Raw genomic sequence first — 24,429 nt, 5'->3', positions numbered from 1 at the left:
TGGCTTCTAATAACACTGAGATGCAGGAAGTAACAAAAGAAGTTTGGTGAGAGGGATTTTGGGTCTGAGGGTAAGTGCAGCCAAAAAAGTAGTGAAATAGACTTAAAATAGTTCTTTGGGTCCCAGCCCCTGGTAATTTGCTAAATAGAAATCTAGCACAGTAATTTATATTCTAGACACAAAGGTTCATAATAGAATAACAATCTAATTTGAAGTTAAAAAATCAAGAATCTCTTATTTACTATTCTTTGGACTTGGATTTGAAGATCACATACAGAAAATAATGGTTGAATATCTTCAGTTTCTAGTGTCTCTTTCAGGCTTACTGAAGTTTCTTTTCACTTGATTATTTCTCCCCTAGTCCCTAGGACTTTAATCTGGGAAACTTTAACCTTCCCTCATGTATAGGTAATGTTATATTTCTTACTATTTTTACAATCATTCTGAAGACATTTTTTGACTTTTTGTTTTACCATTAGTAAATATCAGTCCAATTTAATTGTTGCAGTCTATAAAACTTTTTGGATAGAAAAATGTTTCAATCATATAGGGACTATTAGCATTTTCCTTTATACAGAGACTTGAAAGAACAAATGCCTCAGCAAATTTGGTTCTGAGGATTAAAAAAGCTAATGTACAGAAAACAATAAGAGTGTAGCAGATATGCCATCTGATCCCCTTATTTATGTATTTAACAAATATTTATTGAGAATCTACCATGTGCCAGGCACTATTAATCCCTAGTGCATCAAAGAAGAAAAGACATATGGTTGTCCCTCAGTATCCAAGGGGGATTGGTTCCAGGAACTTCCCACTGTGTGGACACCATAACCAAGGATACTCAAGTCTCTTATGTAAAATGGCTTAGTATTTGCATATAACTTATGCATATCCTCCAGTATACTTTAAATCATCTCTAGATTATTTACAATGTAAATGCTACATAAAGAGTTGCCAGCATGTGGCAAATTCAAGTTCTGGTTTTTGGAACTTTCTGGAATTAAAAAAAATATTTTTGATCCATGATTGGTTGAATCTACGGATATGGAACCTGCAGATATAGAAGGCCAACTGTACTCCCTTCAAATAACTCTAGTTAGACTGGGAGTCAGGCCTGCAACTCAACAATTACAAGGAAATAAGAAGACGGCTGTGCTGGAGACATGTGGAAACAAGGGGGCGGGCAGAGGAAAAGGAAATGGAATTCTTAGGTCAGCTTGGGGAGGTTGGGGAGGAGTCATGACAGAGGAAAGACTTGAGCTGACACCTGATGAATAGGTTAAGTGCTTGCAGGCAGAGATGTGAACACATTCTAGATGGACAGAGCAATGTGAGCCCAGGTGCTTCTTCATGAAAAGAGGGAGGGTGTATTTCAGTATTGCTGGGGTACAAAGTATACAGACAGGAGGAACTGGCTATGAGCCTGGACAGACAGGGCAGCTAGATCAGCAGTGACCTTGCCTACTACTCTGCAGAGTGCAGGTCCTAGCTAGTGGGCTAGACGTTCCATCTCTGATTGGCTGTACCAGAAGTATTTGAATCATTCAACAGATATACAGATTCTTGGGCTCACTCAGCTTCCTGAATGAGTCCCCAGGGTGGGCCCTGGTGATCTGTATATTTAATAAGTTCCCAAGTTGGCTCATGATATCTGACCTAAGAAAGAATATGGCCTAGAGGATGTATGGCACAGTCACAAAGAACAAAAGGAGTTACCTCCTAAACTTCCCCTACTTCAGTGCCAGGGGTACCCCCATCCCTATGCTCTCTTCTTTGGAGCTTTGGGAGAAGAAATCAAAGGGATCTGAGATGGAGGATGCAGAAGGTACCCTGGTGCCATGTGAACTGACCATAAATGTTGGGCAACAAAGTCAAGAACCTTAATGGCACCAAATGCTGTCTGATCATTTTCAAGTAGTGTTTTTTTTTTTGGTGGTACGCGGGCCTCTCACTGTGTGGCCTCTCCCGTTGCGGAGCACAGGCTCCGGACACGCAGGCTCAGCAGCCATGTCTCACGGGCCCAGCCACTCCACGGCATGTGGGATCTTCCCGGATGGGGGCACGAACCTGTGTCCCCTGCATCAGCAGGCGGACTCTCAACCACAGCACCACCAGGGAAGCCCTCAAGTAGTATTTTAAACCCACTTCTCCATATGGTCAACTGTCCATGACTTTTAAAAAAACACTTTCCCCAGAGAAGCAGAGAACTATGATATTTGTAAACCATTACTCCTTGGCTTCCTAAAGAACAGCTCTCAGTAGCTCTAATAAACCCATTCCCATTATGAGTAAAATCTGGTTCCAAAAGAGAGGATGCTAAGGATAAATCATTTGGCACTTAAGAAAGTGCAAGCCTACCTCTGTCAAATGCCATTTTGACATCTTCGATGTGTTCAGTAAACCCGGAAACTCTATAAAGCCCTTCTGACTTTAATCCTGTTAAAAAAAGGGACAGACAGATTTTAACTTTAGCTTCCTAGAACATCTAAAAAAGAATCTGATTTCCTATCTACACTGCGTGCTATCAGGAAATAAGCAAATATAGTCAGTGCTCTTATATATTACATACTGTCACGTCAGAACTTGAACTTGTCCATCTCGGTTTCTGTGCAAGTCTGTCTTCGTTTGCTTGTGTGGCAGTGGAGGCCTCAGCGATCTGGTATTCCTCCTGCCTGGCTTTGCAAAGTGAACCCATGGTCAAGATTCTCATCAACCGTGGTCTCCTGCTTCCTTTGTTCATCTGACAGCTGGATGTGATTTCACTGCAGCAAACTATTTTCCTCACAGCATCATCTCAATCCATATTGCCATACTGCATGTAGCAGTGTGCTAGGTACACAATACAAGTATGCATGTGTGTGGTACATATTATCCTGATTTTACTGGAACTATCCAGATTTTATAGCCTTATATGTTTCATCATAAACATGACAATATGTTAAATGTTTAACTACATATGATCGATTTAATTGGTATACCTTCATATTGTTCTCCAAATGTATGATGGTATACCTGGTATACCATCATACAAACAGATGCAGGAAAATAAAATTCTACTGAATGATTCTGGAAACTTGATCACTGTATATTTAGGCTAAGAAAAAGATGTGGGTTCTGCTCCTAGATCTCATTGATTTGTTAAGATATTTCCAAAGTATCAGAAGGGATAGAGGACAAGATTTCAGACTTTTTTTTTTTAAGATTTCAGACCTTTTATGTCAAAAACTAGCTGCTATCAAACTACAGCTACAGCAATAATAAATAAGCAAATAAATAGCTTCTACTGCTGCTGCAGTATACTCTGTCAAACTCCTGATAACTAACATGCATTTCTGTTTTTCACATGTACTATCTGCCATATATAAGGGTTGACATCAGGTCTGCATCAGAGACAACAAATGCATGGCATAAATACTCCCCCTCCTCTCTCCTGTGACCAGAAGAGACATTCTTAATTGACCTCAGCTTTTTCTCCCACTGAGCCCCACTCAGTTTCAGAATTCGTCTCAGGACAGTTGTCTAGGATGCCACTACCGATCAACTGAATTGTCCCACAAGATGAGGCCTGGTGTCATCCTGTTCTAGTTGGTGGTGCATGTAAGCATGCTCCAGTCCAGTTGTAACCTGCACTGCAACAGAGGCAAGGACACAGTGGCACAGGGGAGCACAGTGCAGTGGACACTGACACTGCCTTTTGATAGAATAGGCCATGGGGAAGGTCTTACTGAGGAGCTATCTTTAAAGGACATCATGAAGGACAGGCTGGACTTTGCCAGAGTTAGCAGAGGCTGCCAGCTCCCTGTCTAATACTAGTTCTCCACTTCCTCTGTTGTGATAAAACCCTTGGTTTTTAGAACAACATCCATCGCAGAGGCCATTAACTCCTGGCCAGTGTGAAGAGAGCAGAAGTGACCTGTACAGCGCCTGGGTCATGGACTTGAAGAGAAAGGGTATGCCCTTTTGCTGTTGGTTGGAATGCAGATGAGACGGTGATAACCATCTGGGACCATGCAGATGAGGGCAGCACTCAAGGATGACGGAGCAACAGCTTGCAGGGCCTGGGTTCCTGTTCCTGGGCAGCTGCTCCATGAGCCCTGGGCTGCTGCCGGAGAGAGAGATTTCTATCTTTTATGAAGACACTATTATTTGGGGTCTCTGTGACAGCATTGAAAGCTATGGGTTAAGTACATTGGTTAGACACACAGATTTGGAGGTGGAGTTAGGGGAGTTGGTCATTCCAAGAAAAAACCAAAAGAAATAACACAGTTGAGTCCTATTATGTTGGGCCCTGTACTAGGTCATTTATATGGATCAACTCATTTTAACCCTCATAACTACCTTAAGAGGTACAACTGATTCTGTTACTTTAAAGATGAGAAAATAGATATTCAAATGGAGTTAGTAACTTGCCCAAGGTCATACTATAGCTAATATGAGAAGGGGTAGGGAATCTAACTTCAAGTTCATGATCTTTTCACTCTGCCATATCATGCAGAAACAAGTGGCAATAGAAGCATTTGGAGAACAATAAGAAATTTGCTATGGGTGGAACACAGGCTAAGATGTTGGCAGTGGTGGTAATGAAGCATCACGTGATGCTTGGGAATGGCAAGCATCACGTGAATTTCTTCCAGCCCATCCTCTGGTTCTGTTCACATGCACAGGCCCCTAATGCCTGTAGCTCGTCCCTTTGCTGTGACTTCCGTATAAATTCCTAACTTGTGCTATTCTAGCTCTTGTACTAGACATGCTTAGTGCTGTGCTCCCCGTGGACACATTAGACACCAGATGTGGTAGTAACTTTGCCCAAATTATTAGCAGTCTCTGATGAGGATCACTATGGGATGATCCCAGCTTCTTTAGAGAAGCACAAGTCCTGATTGCAGGCTCTGGAGAGGCTGATGATCTGACCCTTTGGGGTCGCGGAGTCCTCTAAACAGCAGGACCCAGGGCTGCTCTTCCCAGCCACTCATCCAGAGGCAGGGCACCCCCCTCAACTCGTACTCAGCTCAGCCCCTGCATCAACAGCTTCACCAGATTTCAAAGCTCCCATTCAGCTCTGACAGACACAGCAGTCAAAAGGCAGGAGGCATTTCTTACAATTTGAGATGAAATGAGCAAGTCGTAAGGGAACAGAATAGCTATCGTTTTCATCCTGTATGGAAGAGGGAATAATTTCCTATCTCTAAAAGGTTTGGGATAACAACTTACAATATCCTCTTTTGTTTTGTTTTGGAAAGAATGGGATGGTTGGCGAATGCATAAATACCTGTAGAATATATTAAGCCAATTTGGACACAATGATGGATACCAACTATAGGAGGGTAAATACATGGCAACAATGGTAAAAGCCTTTCCAATTATCCAAATTACATCCAACAATCCAGTTCTCCCTAACCAGACTCTATCCACCATATCACTGAACATTTTGATACTGAAAAGTGGCCAAAGCACAAATAAAGGAAAGATGACTCAAGCATAATATAAAGAATCTCTTCTTTGAAATGTATCTATCTTCCTTGCCTTCTCAATTTTCAATGAATAGATCTTTTCAATTTTTTAACTCTCCTCTTTGAAATAAACAGAACCAATACTAGGAGTGAATTTCTATATGGTAGAAAATATATGGGTTGACCAAAAATTTCTTTACTTATTTAATAGAAGCAATTTCAAAGACTCGATTCAAACCTCACCTCTGCCATAAACCCTTTCTGAACTCTCCTCAGATAAGATTAAAATGTTTTCCTCTGTGACTCCGTGGTTTTTTTTAAATAGTGTTTTGAATACATGTACTCACAGCATTTATTTATTTGCCCCCAACCCCCGATTCTGCATATTATGCTACGAATTTCTTGAAGGTGTGAACTGTGACTTTTATATCCCCAGTGTGTAGCACATGATAAATGCTTAGCAAGTGTGTGTTAAATGCATACATGCATGGTTTACGTACGACACAGAAATTGATGTCGTTGGTTGGATTTAGCGTGTGTGCATGCGGGCACGTGTGCATGGGCCTGGGCAGACCATCTCCCCAAGATCAGTACTGGAGAGTCAATTTAACAATTATAAGAAAGTCTCCTTGACAACGGTAAAAATAAAATCACTACAATAAGCAGGTGTTTTTTTTCCAAACCTCTTGCTTCAATTTCCCGAATGCATATGTCTACCACCATGGGTCTCTGCATGTTGTGAGCCTTCACGAGTGTTGTCAGGTCACAACAGTACACCTTCTTGATCCTCTTGAGATCAGGTTGGCAGTCATTGGGAACATGCTTGGAACACTGTTTGTGTACGTTCAATCCACAGTCTGTAAACAAAGAAGCCACATTAAGCTTGCCTGGCCCTTTTGTCAAAGCTCAACACAAATTATATGTTAACAAAAATAAAAATGAAAACACCCAGAGTTTGCTGTATCTCTCTGAAACACCCATCCCCCTTAGAGGTGATGCTGTCCACAAGATGAGTATGAAATCTATCTTTACTCGTGAAACTTATATAATTCCCTTTTTCTCAATAAGCCTTCTCTGTGGCTGGACCATAAGAATAGAACATCTCATGGAGATAGTTTTGGTAATTAGCCAGGTTGCTTGTATGTTTCTTTTCCCTTTTGGAACTGGAAACTTTGGGTCCATATGAGGGCTTTTGGGTTTGGATTCCCAGAGCAAATTGTGTCTCATAAAGGGCACCTAGGACTTTTGCTAGGTTGTTTCCCTTAAGTTCGTGACACTCCTTTTATGGAAGACATGATGACTGTCTCTGTAGGAATCTCTAATCTTTGGTCTGAGAGACCCATGACCATTGGCATCTTCTTTAGCCTTCCTGGAGAGTTGGCCATACTTTTTACTCCTGTCATCCTTGCTGGGCAGTTTCAGTAGGCTGTTCTCCTTTCTATTTGCCTTATTTTGACACCTGTTGAGTGGAAATACTGTCTAACTGGACATCGGTGGGAGTACCCGAGAGTTTACAATTTAGAACAATGCCATGTAATGTGATGATAAGACTAATTATTTATAAAGCTCATCAAGATCCAAAACTGAAAAGGTGCTTTTAAGTTCAATGTGCACATTAAAAGCCTTATTAGCAGTTGGTATCCACTGATGGAATTTCTCTAACAATAACAAGGCACCAGTCTACATTCCGGAAAATTTAATGCTGAAGATGTTCAAAGTTGATTTGGTATCTATTCAAAGTACCTTCTAATACTGATTGTTTTTATAGGTGTAAAGAATAATAATATCATTTTTATATTTTATATACATATTATACACACATGATAATGAATACTGTAATCAGTTGCTTTAAATAAAAGCACTTAACTACACTAAGGATTTGAGAGGATCTAAACTTTTGTAAAATCGTCAGAAAACAATTTTTGTCATTACGTGATTTTCATGTCATGTTTACTGGCTGAGTTCTCTGTCTATCCCCTTCCAAAGACAAAACCAGTTCTAATTATCTTAGCTTTATCAACATGAGAAATTCAGCAAAGCTCCAGTAAACTTCAATAACATTTGATAGATCTATTTAGTGAATATAAATGTTGGTGAACTGAACTAAACAGAATAGGCTGGTTTTCTTGTTTGGATATAATAGCACCTACTCCTAGGGTTATCATGAGGATCAAATAATATATGTGAAGTCTGAAGTGTGAGGAACACTACATGAGAGTTAAATAGAAGAAATAGCACATATGGTGATAGAAAATATAAGGATACCTGCCCAGCTATTCTTAAGTTATTTCATTAGTCATTTTTACTCACTGAATTCTCACAAACTTCATTTAAAACAAATTTTTAGAAATGTGGTAAAATATACGTAAAATTCACCATTTTAGCCACTTTAAGTGTATAGTTTAGTGGCGTTAGGTACCTTCCCACTGTGTGCAGCCACCACCACCCATATCCAAAGCTTTTTGCATCTTTCAAAGCTGAAACTCTGTACCCATAAAACAGTAACTCCCTGGACCCTCTTCCCCTCGGCCCCTGGCAACCACATTCTGCCTTCTGCGTCTATGAATGTGACTACTTTAGATGTCTCATAGAAGTGGAATCATACAGTATTTGTCCTTTTGTGATGGGCTTATTTCACTTAGCATAATGTCCTTAAGGTTCATTCATATTGTAGCCCATGACAGAATTTCCTGAAGAAGATACCATTTAAAGGCTGAATAATATTCCATTTTATGTATATACCACATTTTGTTTATCCATTCATCCACTGATGGATACTTGGGTTGTTTCTACCTTTTGGCTGTTGTGAACAATGTTGCTATCAATGTGGGTGTACAAAGATCTGTTCCTTTCAGTTCTTTTGGGTATATACCCAGAAGTGGACTTGCTGGATTATAGGATAATTCTATTTTTGATTTCTTTATAAACTTCATTTTAAGGTCTGAAATGACAGTGTTTTTATGTAGAGTTAAATACTGACATTTTATTAAAATGAAGATGTTTTCTAACAAGTATAAAAATATTGTTTTTGCAAACGAATACAATTCTATATGCTATAAATAAAGTCTAGTTAATTTTAAAAATATTTAAATTATGTAAAATATGGAGAGTTGAGAGGTAATGATGGATATTCCAAACATTTAATGATCAGTTTTCAGTTCTCCTGCTGCTCAGAGGAAGTATGAGGTTAAACAGTGGCCACTGGAGAATAGTAGCATAGCCTTAGAATTATGTTTTATTTAAAAAAAAACAAACACAGAAAAAAATCCCCAAAAAACCCAAACTCTCTTATCCCAGAGCAAGTTGCTGTTCACAGCTAATCTGAATCCCAGAGTTTTATTCTCATAATATTGACTTTGGACCAGTTTCCTGCTGAAATTGGATAATAGAAGCAATTAGGGATATTTTTGGTAGGTATAATCTGAACAGGTTGAACTAATGACCACTGAGTAATTCACATATTCCACCACTTTGCTCAGTGGTTGAACTGTGAGGTACTTTGTAACTTTTGTGGTAATCAGGGGTATCTAGATCATTTCTGGAGAGTCTGCCTCCAAACCTACATTTACTGCTTGCCTCATGGATCTGGGATGGGGGCAGGTAGAGGAATTGACATACACGAGCACTCCTGGACCCATCCAGGTATCACCATAGGTGATTGCTATATTTATATAGTAGAAGCTGAAATAGCCCTTTCCAGGCAGAGAAAGGATTTAAGGTCCCATGATCCTGTGAATCAAAATGGGCAGTATGGGGAAATAGATCATCATTTTTAATTTTAATTTTAAAAATTTTTATTGAAGTATAGTTGGTTTACAGTGTTGTGTTAGTTTCAGGTATACAGCAAAGTGATCAGTTACATATCTATCTTTTTCAGATTCTTTTCCCATATAGGTTATTACAAAATATTGAGTAGAGTTCCCTGTGCTACACAGTAGGTCCTTCTTGTTTATCTATTTTACATATAGTAGTGTGTATATGTTGCTCCCAAATTCCTAATTTATCTCCCCCGCCACCTTTCCCCTTTGGTAAACGTAAGTTTGTTTTCTATGTCTGTGAGTCTGTTTCTTTTTGTAAATAAGTTCATTTGTAGGAAACAGATCATCTTAATGTAGTTTCATTAGCTTATTTTAAATGCTGCATAAGGATTATTTTTTAAAATCATACCCTAGCAAGAAAGAAATCAGTCATGCTGTCAGTGGAAACCCAGTCAATATATCACAGGAGGCTATTCTTGCTCCCGGCTGGAACTATTTGCCAGAAAAAGCATGGCATGATGAATTAGGAAGCCTGGTTACACATTAATTTGGCAATTCTTTGCTGTTTTGTTAGATGTATCTTAATAAGATGTGCTGTGTGCTCTTAGCAATGGGTGTGTGTGTCTAGTTCTAGGTGGAAAAACACCTAGGGTTTCAAAGAACTTTGAAAATATGTGATATCAAATCAAGGTGTGTATTTTCACTGCTAATCTGATGGCAGAAAAATACTAGGCATGATGGGCTCTGGAGCCAAATTAATGTTCCACCCCTTACTATGTGGCTAGGGGCAATTAATGATTATCAGTAAGGCTCAGTTTCTTCATCTATTTAATGGGGAGAATAATTGCATCTCCCCGAAGGTTCACTGGTGAGGCTAAATGGCATGACAAATAGAAGATGGGAAAGCAATGTAACTTTTCTATCTATGCAATTCCATTGGAATTGATTTAGTTTTTTCTTTTAAGGACAGCTACCTAGTTTGGATGGCAGGTAGGTGCCTAAGAAAATATACTCCCCTGGATTTTTTTCTTTTCTTGTATAAACAGAGATATTCCTTTTCATTCTAGCAAACACCTAGAGGAGTTTCTCCATTAAGCACAGAGATGCCTTGAATCTTCCAGAAAGCTAGACTTCTGAGCTAATCTGGGCCTATTTCCCCGCTCTGGAGAGATGCCCTCCAGCTCATCACTGCGGCACTTGATGTAAATGGAAAAGGGGAAGGAAAGCTCTGTGCCTACCTGAGCATCGGACTCCTTGGGCAATAAGCCCCCACATGAAGTTGGCGCAGTATTCACACCAGTGCGGGCCTCGGAACGTGTGGACCTGTGAGCCAAGATGAAGAAAAGTGTTAGAGAAGTCAGTCACCTGGAGGCAGGTGGCCTTGGACGTGAAACGAATAGATGACGCCAAGAAACAAAGGCCTGAGTGGGAGTAAGCATCCCTCACTGGGCGGTTTCTTTCCAGTGGGGATGAGTTGCGAACAGACCTGGAAAAAACAGAGATGTGCTTTGATTTCTGAAAATCCTCCACTGAGCCTCCACGCCCCACACCAGAGCCAGAAAGGAATGTGGAGAAACAGTAAGAGGACAGGGCCATGCCATCAGCTAAGGAATGAGACTCTCCCTACCCCAAACAAGGTACTGTATGGAAAAACCCAAGAGAGCCTGAGCTGGTTGCTATAACCTGCATTTAGCTCAGCAAGTTCTGGAAGGCAGACCTCAGTTACTGTGGCCTTTTGACCAAAGTTGCCCTATCTATAGAATATCCAGGTAGGTATAAATAAGGCATGACTATGGGAAAATTAGAAGGTTCCAAGGCTTTAAGCCACTTTCAGAAAAGGCATTTTAAGAAGTGAGGGAGTTGGCTGAAAATGAAGGCTACCAATAGGGTCTATAGAATTGCCTTCCCCAGAGAGGTGTCTGTATTCAGCAGGCCCCGGTGTGGCCTCTGGGTGTGTGTAGGTTGAAAGTCCCTTCTGATTGGCCAAGGTGCCAGTCTCATTGGTTGGTGGCCAAGTCAGTTGTGAAATATTTTGAACATCATGAAGTAAGGATGGTCTTATCTCTCATTATTCAGGTACAGGTCCACCTGTGACAGGACCATGTGTTAAGTCATGATTTAAAACAAAAATGAAACAAAACAAAAATACATGTTCCCTGGGACCAATGAGCTGCAAGAAGCAGAGCTAGGGGATTCCTTGAAAGCAAATGTGGTTGAAGTAAGCCAGAAACCATCACAGGCAGTCTATGTGGGGGCACATCAATCTTATGGGAAGAGGTCTTGAATTTTTACAAAATTAAAATATTATGAGACTGTGTGGCTCATATAAGGACTTTCAAAGTTTTAAACCTCCATTAACAAATAAAAGACATGCATACAATATTATTTTTTTAAGAGACTGGGAGGCCTGTACAGGCCTGTATAGTCAGAATGACAACTACGGTCACAATTTGGGAAGATGTTCATCAGAGCTCTACTTAAGAAAAAATGGCATCACTGTGAGATCTTTATTTATTTATATATACTAGTAATTGGGTATACATAAAGTGACAAATGAAACAAGCTTGGTTCCCTCCTAATGGCACTCACAGATTTGTCAAGGCAGAGAAAGTAGTCAATCAACCCATCAAAAAGAGCAACTTCTGACCACGGTTTCTATGCAATAAAACTAAGTTATAATAGTCTTTTGGTATTTCAGTTTGTCACATGCAAACTGCCCCCCTTATACTATTTCTCCTTTGAAAAATGATGGGGGGGGGAGAAAAAAACCTCTCAGAATTATTTTTACTAAAATGGAGAATCGTGCTGCAAGGAAATGACACTAAGATATGACAAAGCACCCCTTGCTGGAATGCAGAGAATCCATCCGAGGGAGCACTTGAATTCTCCCAGAGCCAAAATGCCATGATTCATTGAAAGGCCCACTCACATTAAATGTGGTACTAAAAGAATTCCTCAGTAAAGTGTCCTACTGAAAGCTGAACATTTTACAAATTCAGCAATCAAAGGTTTCTTAATATTTTACTAGAAGTGTTCTAAAGGGACTGCTGGTTAATCATGGCAACAAAGTTGATTGCTAATATACTGTTGAAACTGCAAGAGCGATAAAATAATATGTAAATAATATAACTTTAAAAAAAAGAGAGAGAAAAGTTGAGGAAAGGGCTATAAAAGAAAAAATGAGGCTGTTACTAGAGAGATTTAAGAAAGGTCCCTGTGTTATCCATGAGGGTCAAGAAGTCATCTTTTGAAAGGTGATCTCAAGCTGCTTGAAGGAAGAGAAGGAGCCAGTCTGGTGGGGGCATTGAGGGGTGCATTTCAGTCAGAAGGAATCTACGGAGGTCCTGTAGGAGCAAGAGAGCTTGGTGTGACTGAGGGACTAGAAGGCCAGGGTGGCCAGAACACCAGAGTGAGGGGGAGAGAAATGGGGATGAGGTTGAAGGTAGGACAGGGCCTTGAAGGCTTTATTAACAAGCGTGGATTTGGTTGTAATCTAGGTCCAACAGGAAGTTCTTGAAGGACTTCAAGTAGGAAGATGATTTTTTTAAAAAGATGTTCTGACCGCTGTGTTGAAAATGGAAGCAAGAGTGTTAAAAGCAGAAAAGATTCATAAACTGGGTAGTGGTTTCTAGTTGGGAAATGATAGAGGCCATGACCAGGATGTTGGAGGAAGAGACAGAAAGTGAATGGATTTGAGTTCTCTTTTGAAGATAGAATTTAAAGGACCTGACAGTAGAATAAATGTGGGTATTTGAAGGAGAGAGAAATCAAGAGTGACTCCTAGATTCTAGCTTTAGAAACCGGGTGGATAGTGATGCCACTTGCTGAGATATGGAAGACATTCTTTTGGGAGAAATTCAAGAATTCAGCTTTGAGCAGTTTAAGGTAAAATGCTGCTGAGATTCCAAGTTTTATGGTCAAGCAGGAATTCACACACAATTCAATAACTCAGAGGAGGAGTGGAACTGGAGGTACACATTTGGCTATCTGTGACAAGTAAATGGTATTTAAAATCGTGTGAATGGAATAAAAAAGCCTATTAGCAATAGAGAATAGAAAATGAGGAAAATAGAGCTCAATTCCAAGCCCATGGTGCTCCAACATTTGGAGAGAACCAAGAGAGTAAAGCGTTTCAGAAGTCAAGAGGTGAAGCGTGTTTTAGGGAAGGAGTGGCCAACCAGGTTGAATGCTGGAAAGAGGTCCAGTTAAATGAGGGCTGAACTGTGATTCAGACACATGGAAGTCACTGGCAACCTTGGCAAGAGCAGTCTCTGGATTGTTGAGGGCAGAAGTCATACTCGAGGGAACTGAAGGATAACTGGGAGGCACGGAAGTAGAGAAATGTGTAGGCAAATTCATCAAAAAGTTTGGTGGTGATGTCCAGCAGAGCAACAAAGATAGCTCCAAGGAGATATGGGGTGGGCCCTGGGAGGATTTTTTTTTTTTTAAATAAAAGATGGGAGACATTAGGGCATGTTGACTTGTCAATGAGATTGATACAATAGGTAGAAGAGACTGGAGATGCAGAAGAGAGAGAAGCAAAGGAGTGATGATCCTGAAAAGCTGAGAGATGATGGGGTTAAGGGCATATACGGAAGCGATATTCAGAAAGAGAAACAGTTGAGATCTTTCCAGAATTGCTAAAAGACACAAAACCCTCAGATTAAGAAAAGCTAAATGAGCCTCAAACCTGATGAATAAAAAATAATTTAGGCCTATATAGATTAGAGTGAAAGTGCAGAATACCAAAGAGACAAGCAAAATCCTGAAAAAACAGGTTACTTGTGAAAGGACAGCAATTAGGATGAAAACAGACTTCTCCTCTGCATAAAAGAGACAAGTAGATTACAGATTTCAACAAAGTGCTCAGAGAAAATTACTGCCAACCTAACTTCTATACACAGCTAATTACCATTCAAAAGCAAGGGTGAAATAAAGATATTTTCAGACAAATGCCAAGAGTTTCCACTCACAGGTCCTCACTCAAAGATACACTTAGGGATAATATAGTTCTGTAAGAAGCACATTGAACCTAGTGGGAAAGGACAGGATTCAAGAAGCCAGGGTGAGCAAGAAAACTGGGAAACACAGGCCAATCTAATCAAGTCTGTTTATGAAACAATAACAAGATGACTAATTTCAGAGGACTGAAAAACAGGATGAAAAAAAGGATATGGAAGATTCAAACAGTAAAACAAAGAAACAAAAAAGATTATTGTAGAATATAATGAAATAGAAAGAAAAAGAAAAGAAAAGGATTAAAAAAACTAACAGGTGATTTTTTAAAAGATTTATAAGTTAGGCAAACCTTGGGCAATTGATCAAGAAAAACGGCACAAACAATAAAAGAGAGGACGTGAATGCAGATGCAGTAATGATATAAAACAAAAACCTCGAGAATGCTAACTTTCTACCCACAAAATTAAAAGTTATATGAAATGGATGATTTTCTTAAAGAATATAAATTATCAAAATGACTCAACATAATATAGAAAACCTAAATTCAATTATACCCATGAAATAATTAAATCTGCAGTAAAACATCTACCCTCAAATAGTCATTGATCCCAAATGATCTTATTAGGTTTAATCGAATTTTTAAAAAACAATCTCTAGCCAATACAGACTACTGCAGAGCAGAGAGGAAAAAAAAGAAAACCTCCACAATCACATAATGAAGCTAATGTAATCTTGATTCAAAAACCATACAAGAATGGTACATAAAAGTAAAATTATACATCAATTTCAATTATGAACATAAATATAAAAATCCTACTGAGTGTAGCATTATATTTAAATGTCATGACCGAGGAGGGTTTATTTCAGGGATTTAAGGTAGTTGACATATTACTAGAATTCATAACAATAATAAAACAAGAGAGAGAAACCACATAATCATTTAAAAAATTAGAATACCAACAGTTAATAAAATTCAACACCTGTTCATAGTAATAGCAATTAGCATACTAGAAATAGAGGGAACTCTCCTAAAAATGGTTGATTAAAGATATCTATGATACACATATAATAAACATCACATTTAAAGATAAAACATTAGAATAATTTCCTTTAGAGTCAGCAGAAAGAAAAGGCTGCCTGCTATAAGTGCTTCTCTTGGGCATTATCCTTCAGAGTTTTAGCCAGCATAATAAAACAAGACAAAGAAATACATCATATATGGTTGGAAGAAATAACAAGGCCATCAAGTTTACTTAATACAAGAGCAATAAGAAGAAATCAGTAGCATCGTTATACATCAGCAATAACTCATTTTGTTAAATCATAAAAATTAAAGACTTCATTCATAGCATCAGCAATCATCTAAAATAATTATAAAATAATTAACTTAATGACTTAAGTAAGGAGATATTCTATATTCATGTATGGCAACGTTTGATGCTGTAAATATGTCAATTATCCTCCAAATGAACCTTTCAATTCAATGCAATTTCAAGCAAAGTCTCCATGGTGCTTTTCACAAAACTTGACAAGATGACCCTACAATCTATATGGAAAAATAGAGCAGAAAGAAATTGCGACGATAATTTTGAATAAGTAGAAGAACATAAGAAAACACATCCGACTATATATCAAGACTTCTATAGTTTAAAAAAAAAAAGTAAAACACCATGCAGGATGGACAAAGAGACCAGTGGTACAGAGTGGAAAGATCAGAAACCAAATCACACATATATGGATACTTGGTATATCTCAGAAATGGCATTACAAATTGGTGGGGGAAGGATGTCAGAGAGGGGAACCATTTCCCAGTTCATCCACCCATTCACCCACTCATTATTCACTCATTTATTCAATACTTACATGCTGATTGCCTACTTTTAACCTGGCACTATACTAGTCCTTGGAAAACAAAGTCAAAATAGATCAGGGGAGCAAAACCTTCCTGCACTCAAGGATCTCATCTACAAGAATAAACAGGCAACATAAATAATTATCCTATGGTAGGATACTGGAGAGAATAATAAATTCTTCCTGAGAAGGCTGGGGAAAGAGATATTTGAACTGGGTTTTTGAAGGATGGATAGGAGTTCACTAGACTGGGAAAGATTAGGCTGATGGGGAGCTGATGATGTTGACCTGGAGAGGCAGATAACTCGGGGAGAACATTCCAAGAAGAGCAAACAGCACAACCAAAGGCCAGTGAAGGTGTGTTTGGCTTTTTAAAGGCATTCTTTTCATGTAGGTCATGCCAAAAAAAAAAAAAAAAAAAAAAGGAGTGACAAAATTCTTATCTGGAACATCTCCAATGGATGAAGAAATCACATGGGAAATAACATGCCTTGGGGTAAAAATAAGAATGCAGTATTTAGGAATTAGGAGAGTAGCTGCAGTGTTTACCATACACGGACAAAATGGAAACTGGTCTACTGGATGCTTCAGCAAATACAGGATACACTAATCACAGATTTTCTAAAATTTCACTTTTTGTCATATTTTAAAAAATAACTAAGCATATCAAGATTGCATTTAATGCTTATCGGCCCTGCTCATATTTACCAAAAGCCTTTCCCATCAGTGCTTCCCCACTGCCTTCCATCTAATTTCTTCAGCCAAACAAATGCAGGCAGACATTTCTGAATAGCACAGAGCTCCACTTATTGTCCTCACAAATACACATTCCCCAGAAATATAGCAAAATGGGGACAGAAGGGAATGTAAAGTTAGTTAAACATTATTTTAGGTCCATTGCCTAATTTCCGCTTTGTGATGCGACGTTGTTTATTTTCACGGCTGACATATCGTTCAATTTTCTTTTGGGTTCACAAGGACAATCTCTAGACAGTAGGCTATATGTAAATGCTGAGGGTACACTCTCTGGATCCATTTTATTTTGGATTGAGTTATTATGTTTACTCTCCCAATGAAATGCCCCATATCTTGAAAAGTCACTGATCAGCTTTTTCCATTCTCTGCAGTTTATTGATTTTCAAGAGTATCTTTTCAGAAAAAAGAACATTTTGCAAACTTTAGGGCAGTAACTAAAATACCCCAGACAGGAAGAAAATACCCCAGACAGGAAGAATGTCTGTCCAAGACTATTATACTGGGCCTGGTCTGCCTGGAATTCAAAAACCACACCAAAGAGAAAAAGATGATATTACAGGAGATAAAGTCTGTTTGACAAACAGCCCAGGAATAGCCACTTAGGAAAAACAAGAGCAAGAAGAGTTGTCAAGAAAAATCTCAGGCGTTTAGCAAGTATCCCCCAACTTGACTCTTTCTAAGTGAGCAGGATGTTATTTGTCTCACATCTGCTGAATCTGGAAAGCAGTATTCTCTGGTGGTTTCATAACAAATATGTTTTGATGGGTCAGTGTAGACACCGCCCAAGTGTATAATCTGCTCAGCCCAGGTTCTAGACCATAAGAAACAGAAAGTGCTATTTATGATGTGTTACAGTTGAGAAATTTTGCTTTTCCTTATCAGTATACATCAGCGTTTCTCAACCTTGGTACTACTGACATTTTGGGCTGGATAAGCCTCTGTGCACTGTAGGATAGTTAGCAGTATCCCTGGCCTTTACCCACTAGATGCCAGTAGCAACCCCTCAGCTGGAACAACCACAGATGTCTCCAGATATTGCCCAGTATGCTCTTGGGGCCAAAGTACCCTTGATAGAGAGTCACGGGTAGAGACTAAAACCACATCACCTCAGTTTGTCATTTTTATTACTCCTATTAAAATGAGAACTTCATTCTTTTACTTCGATATGAAAAGGATTCTGGATCAAAGGCAATTTTTTCTTAGCTCCTTTCTATGCAGAGAAGAAGGGGCTGGAAATGGCTAAAGTCATTTTCAGCTACAAGTCTCTGGGTTTGGGGCTCATCTAGTCTAGCTTTTGCCCAGAGTTACCTGGGCGGCTGGAGGACAGGTGGCTTGTTCACGGTCACCCAGATGGTCAGCAGCACTTGGCCTCCTCATCTCAGCCAAGGGTTTTTCCTATAATCGACTGCATTTCCCATCATCATGTGACATTGAACTTGTGTGAGAAATTAGGTTAAACTTTGGACTTTTCCCTCTTGCAAGATCAGATGAAATACTGGCCTTGAAGTGAACCTTTTCAGATGTAGGGAAATAGCCAAGGGGAATCACTGGGCCTGTGACTGAAGACTCTGGGTTTTCCTGTGAGGCCTGCTGAACAGATGCCATGGGACAGCCAGGTTTCTCCACCGTGGCACCACTGACCCCGCCCTCCCCCACCAGATGCGTCTATTCAGCAGCTGTTCTAGTACATTTAAAACAGGATTTCATCTCTAAAACATTGACTGCCACAAAGCTTTTTGGGATTCTCCCCATTGCATATAACGAGATATCCTTATGCTGGCTGACTTCCTCTCAGGTTGATGAGGGCATCAGCAGCAACATCGTTCCCTGCTCAAAGACCACCAGGGCCCCCATTGTCAACTGCAAGTTTTCTCAGCCTTGGAACTACTGACATTGGGGCCGATAACTCAGGTGGGGACTGTCCTGGGCCTTGTAGGATGTTTCACAGCATCCCTGGCCTCTGCTAGATGCCAGTCATGAGAATGAGAAATGTCTCCATTGCCAAATGTCCCCTGGGGAGCAAAACTGCTCTGGTTGAGAACCACCTAGCAGGAGAAGAGCTCACATTCTTATGTCACCACCATCTTTCTTGTACCAGGCAGTGCCTGGCACATAATTGGCCCTCAGTCTGTATTTGCTGAATAAAAAAAAGAATGTCTAAATAGTTACCTCTTCTTAGAACTTATACCCAACTAATACGTACAGTGATCACTGGTGTTTTTTTTTTCTCTCCACAAAACACAAAAGGAGCATTTCTCTAGACTTAAAAAGCCAGAATCAGCCATTTAGTCATTTAGAATAGTCCCTTTGAATGAAATGTTCTTTGGCATAAAAAAAACTCAACATAAAATTAATAACAACTAAGCATTCTATATGGGCCAGACTTGTTAGTAAATGATTTACATTTGTGGAACACCTTGGCCAAGCCACTTGCCTGGTGTGTGGCCTAAGCAAGGAGTCTCTGTTGGGTTAGCTGTCAAAGCCTATTTCCTTTCTACCGGGCTTTGCTGGTTTGTAAAGGATTTACAATGACAGTGTCCCAGTATTTACATAAAAACATGCCAAGGAGGTATAAGATAAGCTTTAGGTCAGACCCTGGCAGGCAGAAAAGGTACTCACCTATGTGAGAGCCTTGTCCAAAACTTGTTTCCTCCTTGGCCAAAATCCCTGCCATGAATGAAATTCCATTGCAGAAAGGCATCGTGCCACTGGTCTCGAGAGGACTCATTTAAAACACGACTACTAGATTAATTTAGCTGTCATTTTCATGAACAAGCCCTTTTTAAAATGAGCACATACTATCTGTGGAGTAATAGTAAATCTTGGTGAATCACAGAAGAAAGGGTTTTCGTGCAACCTACCAGGTTGCTTTGTCAGGAAACAGGTGATAGTTCAAATTAACCCTCATGTGTAGCCAATTTGTAGAATGCAAAGCCTCCAGATGACATGGAGAAGGAGAAGCTGAGATCTAGAAGCTAGGGCTGGCAGGTCTCAGCAGGGTGGTTCCATGGAGTAACTCGGCAGATAGGAGCAATGGAAGGGGGGCAGGAGAACCAATCCAGGGGAAGAGGGTGGAGAGTTTGCCAGACACAAACCTCATTTACTTCCCAGGTTTGCTGAGGGCTAGTCCTAGCTCCAAAATGGCACAACAGCAGTGGGTACACTTTGTAAAAGATGGAACTAAAAGAACAGAGACTCTTCCTTATACCCAAACAGACGACAAGACTAACTGGTGCTGCAGAATGCCCAGGCTCTCAGATACTAATATTAATAATAACATCAAGGTTCAGAGTAGCTTCATGACTTCCTTCAAGCAGAACCCAGTGGAAAGAGCTGGACTTTGATGTGAAACTTTAAGTGGAATTCTTCAAAACAAGGAGGAAAGGATTACAGCTGACATCTCCAGGCTATCTACCTGGGAGGATTCCTTTCTTTCACACATAACCTGGGTACCATCCATCCTCCAGACATCCTATAGCCCCATCCATGTATTTACGGGGAGGGGGTGACCTCCATGGCCAGAGTTATCTGAGCATAGTAGACACCTGGTCTAAGTCAGGCTATTCCAATTCTCTCTCTGGAAATTTAGAATTGGGATTTTGTGGCTGGTCTTTGTAATATGTAAACGAGGGAGTTATCATCAGCCATATTCTGCAGACCATATGGACTAAGATATTTTTGTGCAGGGAGAGAACAATGAGAGTAGAAAGCAATGAAATGATGGGAAGGGAGGGGGAGGGAGAGAATGGAAGAGAGGGAGGGAGGGAGTAGAGAAGGAGACAGTAGGTCCCAGTGTACCCCCAGTTCCTGCTTCCTCCCTGCCTGAGTTCTGAGCAGTCCCTGGGGGGCTCCATGAGGCCTGCCTATTATTTCACTTAAGATGGTTTCCAAGGGTTCTATTATTTGAAAATAAAGGGTTTCTAATAAGTATAACGGGAGAGCCAGGCTACAGTAGATAAAAGTGACTCATCTTCATAGCACTTTGAGAGCAGAAGCCTTATTTTCTTCGTAAAGCCCAGTATTTCCAAACCTATTTATTCCGGTCTCACTTTGAGTCCCTCATTTTATATTCAAGGTGATGAAGGTAGCCTTTCCTTGAATTGTTCCTTCCAGACTTGCTTCTGCCAAAACAGCCTTTTCTGATTATTAAACAAAAGAAACAAAATAAAACTCACAACCATTTCTGAAGTGATTTCTGCCTGTGCCAAAATGCAGGTGCAAAATCCAACCACCCTTTTCCCCAGGCACACGGAAGCAGGACCAGGACAGGCAGGGGCCCCTGCCTGCCCGCGAGAATGCAGGGCGGGCAAGATATTGGGGGTGAAGTGCTGGCACATTTTATGAGGCCGACAAAGATGAGGAAAAGCAAGGGGTTTGCACGTGGGAAGCAAATATGGCTTGTTGCAAAGCAAATGACCACCAGATTGATAAGAATGCAGAAACTGATGATAGGCATAGAAACCGTCAGGGAGCCACAAAACCCAAACTGGGAGGTCGTGGTGCTGACACACCCTGCCACACACTCTCAGCCTCCTGGACTTCTTGTCCTGGCCCCCAGAATCTTAGGGGTGGGAGGTGCTGCACGAGCACGCACGTGCACACGGTGTACTGCAGGAAAAGGACGCTGCAGGCGCAGCCTTGTCTATGGAGAGTGGGGGACATAAGAGGGCAAGTTGGCAACCGTTAACGTAAGCCCAGTCAAGGCCACTTTTGAGAGTCACCACACAGGAAGCTGGGACAATGGGAGTAAACCGGGCATGTGTCTCCTCCGCTTGCCTGCATATAAGATACTGGGTAGCACAGTTGGTGACCCTGGCAAGGACCGCTACCCACCCCCTGGAAGGACTGGAGCACAAGTAACACGAGCACAACAAGCCCCGAATGAGGGCAAACTGTGGGACGGGGAGTGAGGAGGGAAAGTGCAAGCTTAGGTAGGCAGGGTCAGGAGATACCTGCTACACATCCTGTCAACATATTCACTGACAGTCGGCTCTGGGCCAGGCCCTGATTGAGACACTGGGATTTCTGCAGAAAGTAAAACAGACAAAAGTCTCTATCTCCACCCCTTTTCCCCCACCCAGCAGGGTCTTTCTTTCTGATAAGGGGAAGGCAAACACATAAATACATGTGTACAATGTCAGCTGGTGATCAATGCTATGGATGAAAGTAAAGTTGGCAGAAGGGTGGGAAAGGGATGGATGGGGATAGAAGAGGTTTGAAGGGAAGATGGACAGGGGAGGGCTGGGGGAGGGATTGGTGGGATGTGGAACACAGGTGAGGTCGGGATCGGGTGGTCTGCTCTTTAATGTTTAGAACTTTCTGGACCTTTGCTCTCCATGCATATTGCATATAGGGAGAGAAGAGTGCCCCTGAAGTACCTGGGTGGAGGGAGAGAATTCAGGAAAAGGAGTGAGTGATGTACACACACATGCAGATTGGGAAGGCTGAGAGCGTGAGTGGGCTAAGTGCACCAAGTGCCAATGGGTCAGCAGGCTGTGGCCACCCGCCCCCCCCAGCTGACTCTCTAGATGTGCAGTGAGCAACTCTCTCTCTTGGATGGTATCTTCCCTGTACCCTGTTCACCCTTGGCTCATTTCTAATTCCAAGTTCTGACTCATGTCCTTTGCACTGCCTGGAATGCTCTTTCATTTTTTAATTACATCGTGTTGAGAAGAAGAAAAAGATGATAGAAAAAAAGGACAGGAAGAAGTGAAGGCAGAAAATAAGAAATACAGAGACAGAGAAAGCTAAACATCAAAACTCAAGAAAAATGAGAGACACGAAAAGATGAAGAATACAGTAATAACAGTAGCCAACCTTACTGGGTGCCAGTGACCTTGAGTGATTTACATGTATTCGTTAAACCTTACAGCACTCCCATTTTACAGATGAGGAAACTGACGCTCAGAGAATTAAGCTCCTTGCCAAAGAGCACTCTGTGGGCAGGGGTACCAAGCTGCCACAGCTACCTCATCCCTGTGCTAAGTGGGGAAGGAAGGACAGTTATCCAGACTGATGGGGCTGCAGGGTCCTCGAGGGTTCCAGGGCTCAGCCATAAGGTGTTCTTAGGGCAGGTCCTCTAAAAGAGAGCTAGTCTACCTACGGGAGAGTGCCTCTTTCAGTCCCATGGATAAAGAGAGATGCGGACATAAAACACGTTAAATAACAGAACGGCTTTTCTATATATCAAACAGTTTTCATTTTAGAGAGCAGTCTGCTAATGTCATCATTCCTTCAACAACTACTCTTAGCTCCTAGTATGTACAAGTAATCCTGAGAATTTAGGATTTAAATCAGCAACAATCGCATTTGTATACAGTGTTGAAAAGTATATAATTACTGCATGAAATGAGGCGCAACTTTAATTTGCTTCCGAAACCTTTTGTTTCCAGAGCTGAATTTCAGCTTTTCCTAGACACGCTTTGTTTGGAAAGCAAGGGCAGTAGATATGCCCTCAGGAGCAGTGACAGGGAGCCTTCTCAAAGAGCACAGCGGGAGGGGTTCCAACCTGTACCGTGTCAGGAGTTTCCATTCATTGCTCTTTTTTAAAATTGTAAGTATTGAATTTTTTTTTTTTTTTTTTTTTTTTTTTTTTTGCGGTACGCGGGCCTCTCACTGTTGTGGCCTCTCCCGTTGCGGAGCGCAGGCTCCGGACGCGCAGGCCCAGCGGCCATGGCTCACGGGCCCAGATGCTCCGCGGCACGTGGGATCCTCCCGGACCGGGGCACGAACCCACCAGGAAAGCCCTTGAATTTTTTTTTTTTTAATTTGAAGAATAGCTGATTTACAAAGATGTGTTAGTTTCAGGTGTACAGCAAAGTGATTCAATTATATTATATATGTATATATATATATATGTATGTATTCTTTTTCAGATCCTTTTCATTATAGGTTATCTATTCATTGCTTGTGATGAAGCTCCTGGGGAGAGTGAGGAGAGGGCTTTTTACCCGGTGAATAGTCCTGACTGGGGCAGAAAATCCTGTTCTGAAGTGAGGCATCAAGATCCACTGGCAGATTTGACTCTCTGGTAGGAGGCCTCTAGGCGAGAGTGCAGACAGGGCCTCGCAAGGTTTATTTGTTGATAAGCATGAAAATGTGATTACTTGTTCTTTTTAAACACTTTCTCTATGCCAGACACATAATACCCTCCAATAATAACCCAAATTACAAATCAAGAAAGTTTCAGAACAAAGCCTACTAGAAGTTAATATAAATAAAAACTTACTGCAAATTTAAGATATAAAACAGATTCCAAGCAGATGTCAGGGGCCTTTGATAAGACCTTTCTTTCTTCTGTTAGGTCAGTGGCATGTTACTAAAACCCCACTGCTCTATTTATAGCAGGGACCTGCTTTTAGAATGTTCTTCTAAAGACCATGCGGAGGTCCCACTTAAAGTTGGTTGGGGAGTGAGGAGAGGGCTGAATGAGGCGGGGATGGGGAAAGGAGTGACAGAAAGAGCCACCCCTCCTCCTGCCTCAGCCACTCATTCTTAAGGACAGTGGCACGAGCAGTACCATTGAAAGCCACAGTCAACTGACACAGCGACTCAAGGGTCTGTTATGTCTCAAAGATGTCTATTTAAAACACGGAAGAGAAACGCTCCTGTCTGGCTTGTGTATTCCCCTCTAACAACCTGTCTGTTCTCTGCCT

The 24,429-nt window shown here is 40.9% G+C and overlaps 1 protein-coding gene across 6 annotated transcripts in view; it reads right to left on the bottom strand.

Moving 5' to 3' along the window:
• Nucleotides 1-24,429, bottom strand: part of CHN2 (chimerin 2) — a 340,775-nt gene that overhangs the window by 19,636 nt on the left and 296,710 nt on the right. For 3 of the 6 annotated variants that reach the window (XM_060107863.1, XM_060107857.1, XM_060107861.1), the window contains 3 exons: nucleotides 10,447-10,531; nucleotides 6,134-6,307; nucleotides 2,359-2,436 (listed from right to left, as the gene is read on the bottom strand). In XM_060107863.1, the coding sequence (XP_059963846.1) occupies nucleotides 2,359-2,436; nucleotides 6,134-6,307; nucleotides 10,447-10,531 (337 nt within the window). The remainder of the gene's footprint in view (nucleotides 1-2,358; nucleotides 2,437-6,133; nucleotides 6,308-10,446; nucleotides 10,532-24,429) is intronic. The other 3 variants (XM_060107859.1, XM_060107862.1, XM_060107860.1) reach the window with 2 other exon arrangements.

This window comes from Mesoplodon densirostris, chromosome 9, assembly GCF_025265405.1.
Source record: "Mesoplodon densirostris isolate mMesDen1 chromosome 9, mMesDen1 primary haplotype, whole genome shotgun sequence".
Classification (NCBI taxonomy): Eukaryota; Metazoa; Chordata; class Mammalia; order Artiodactyla; family Ziphiidae; genus Mesoplodon; species Mesoplodon densirostris.
The sequence above is the reverse complement of the archived record's forward strand: the minus strand, read 5'-3'. Positions and strand labels throughout refer to the sequence as shown.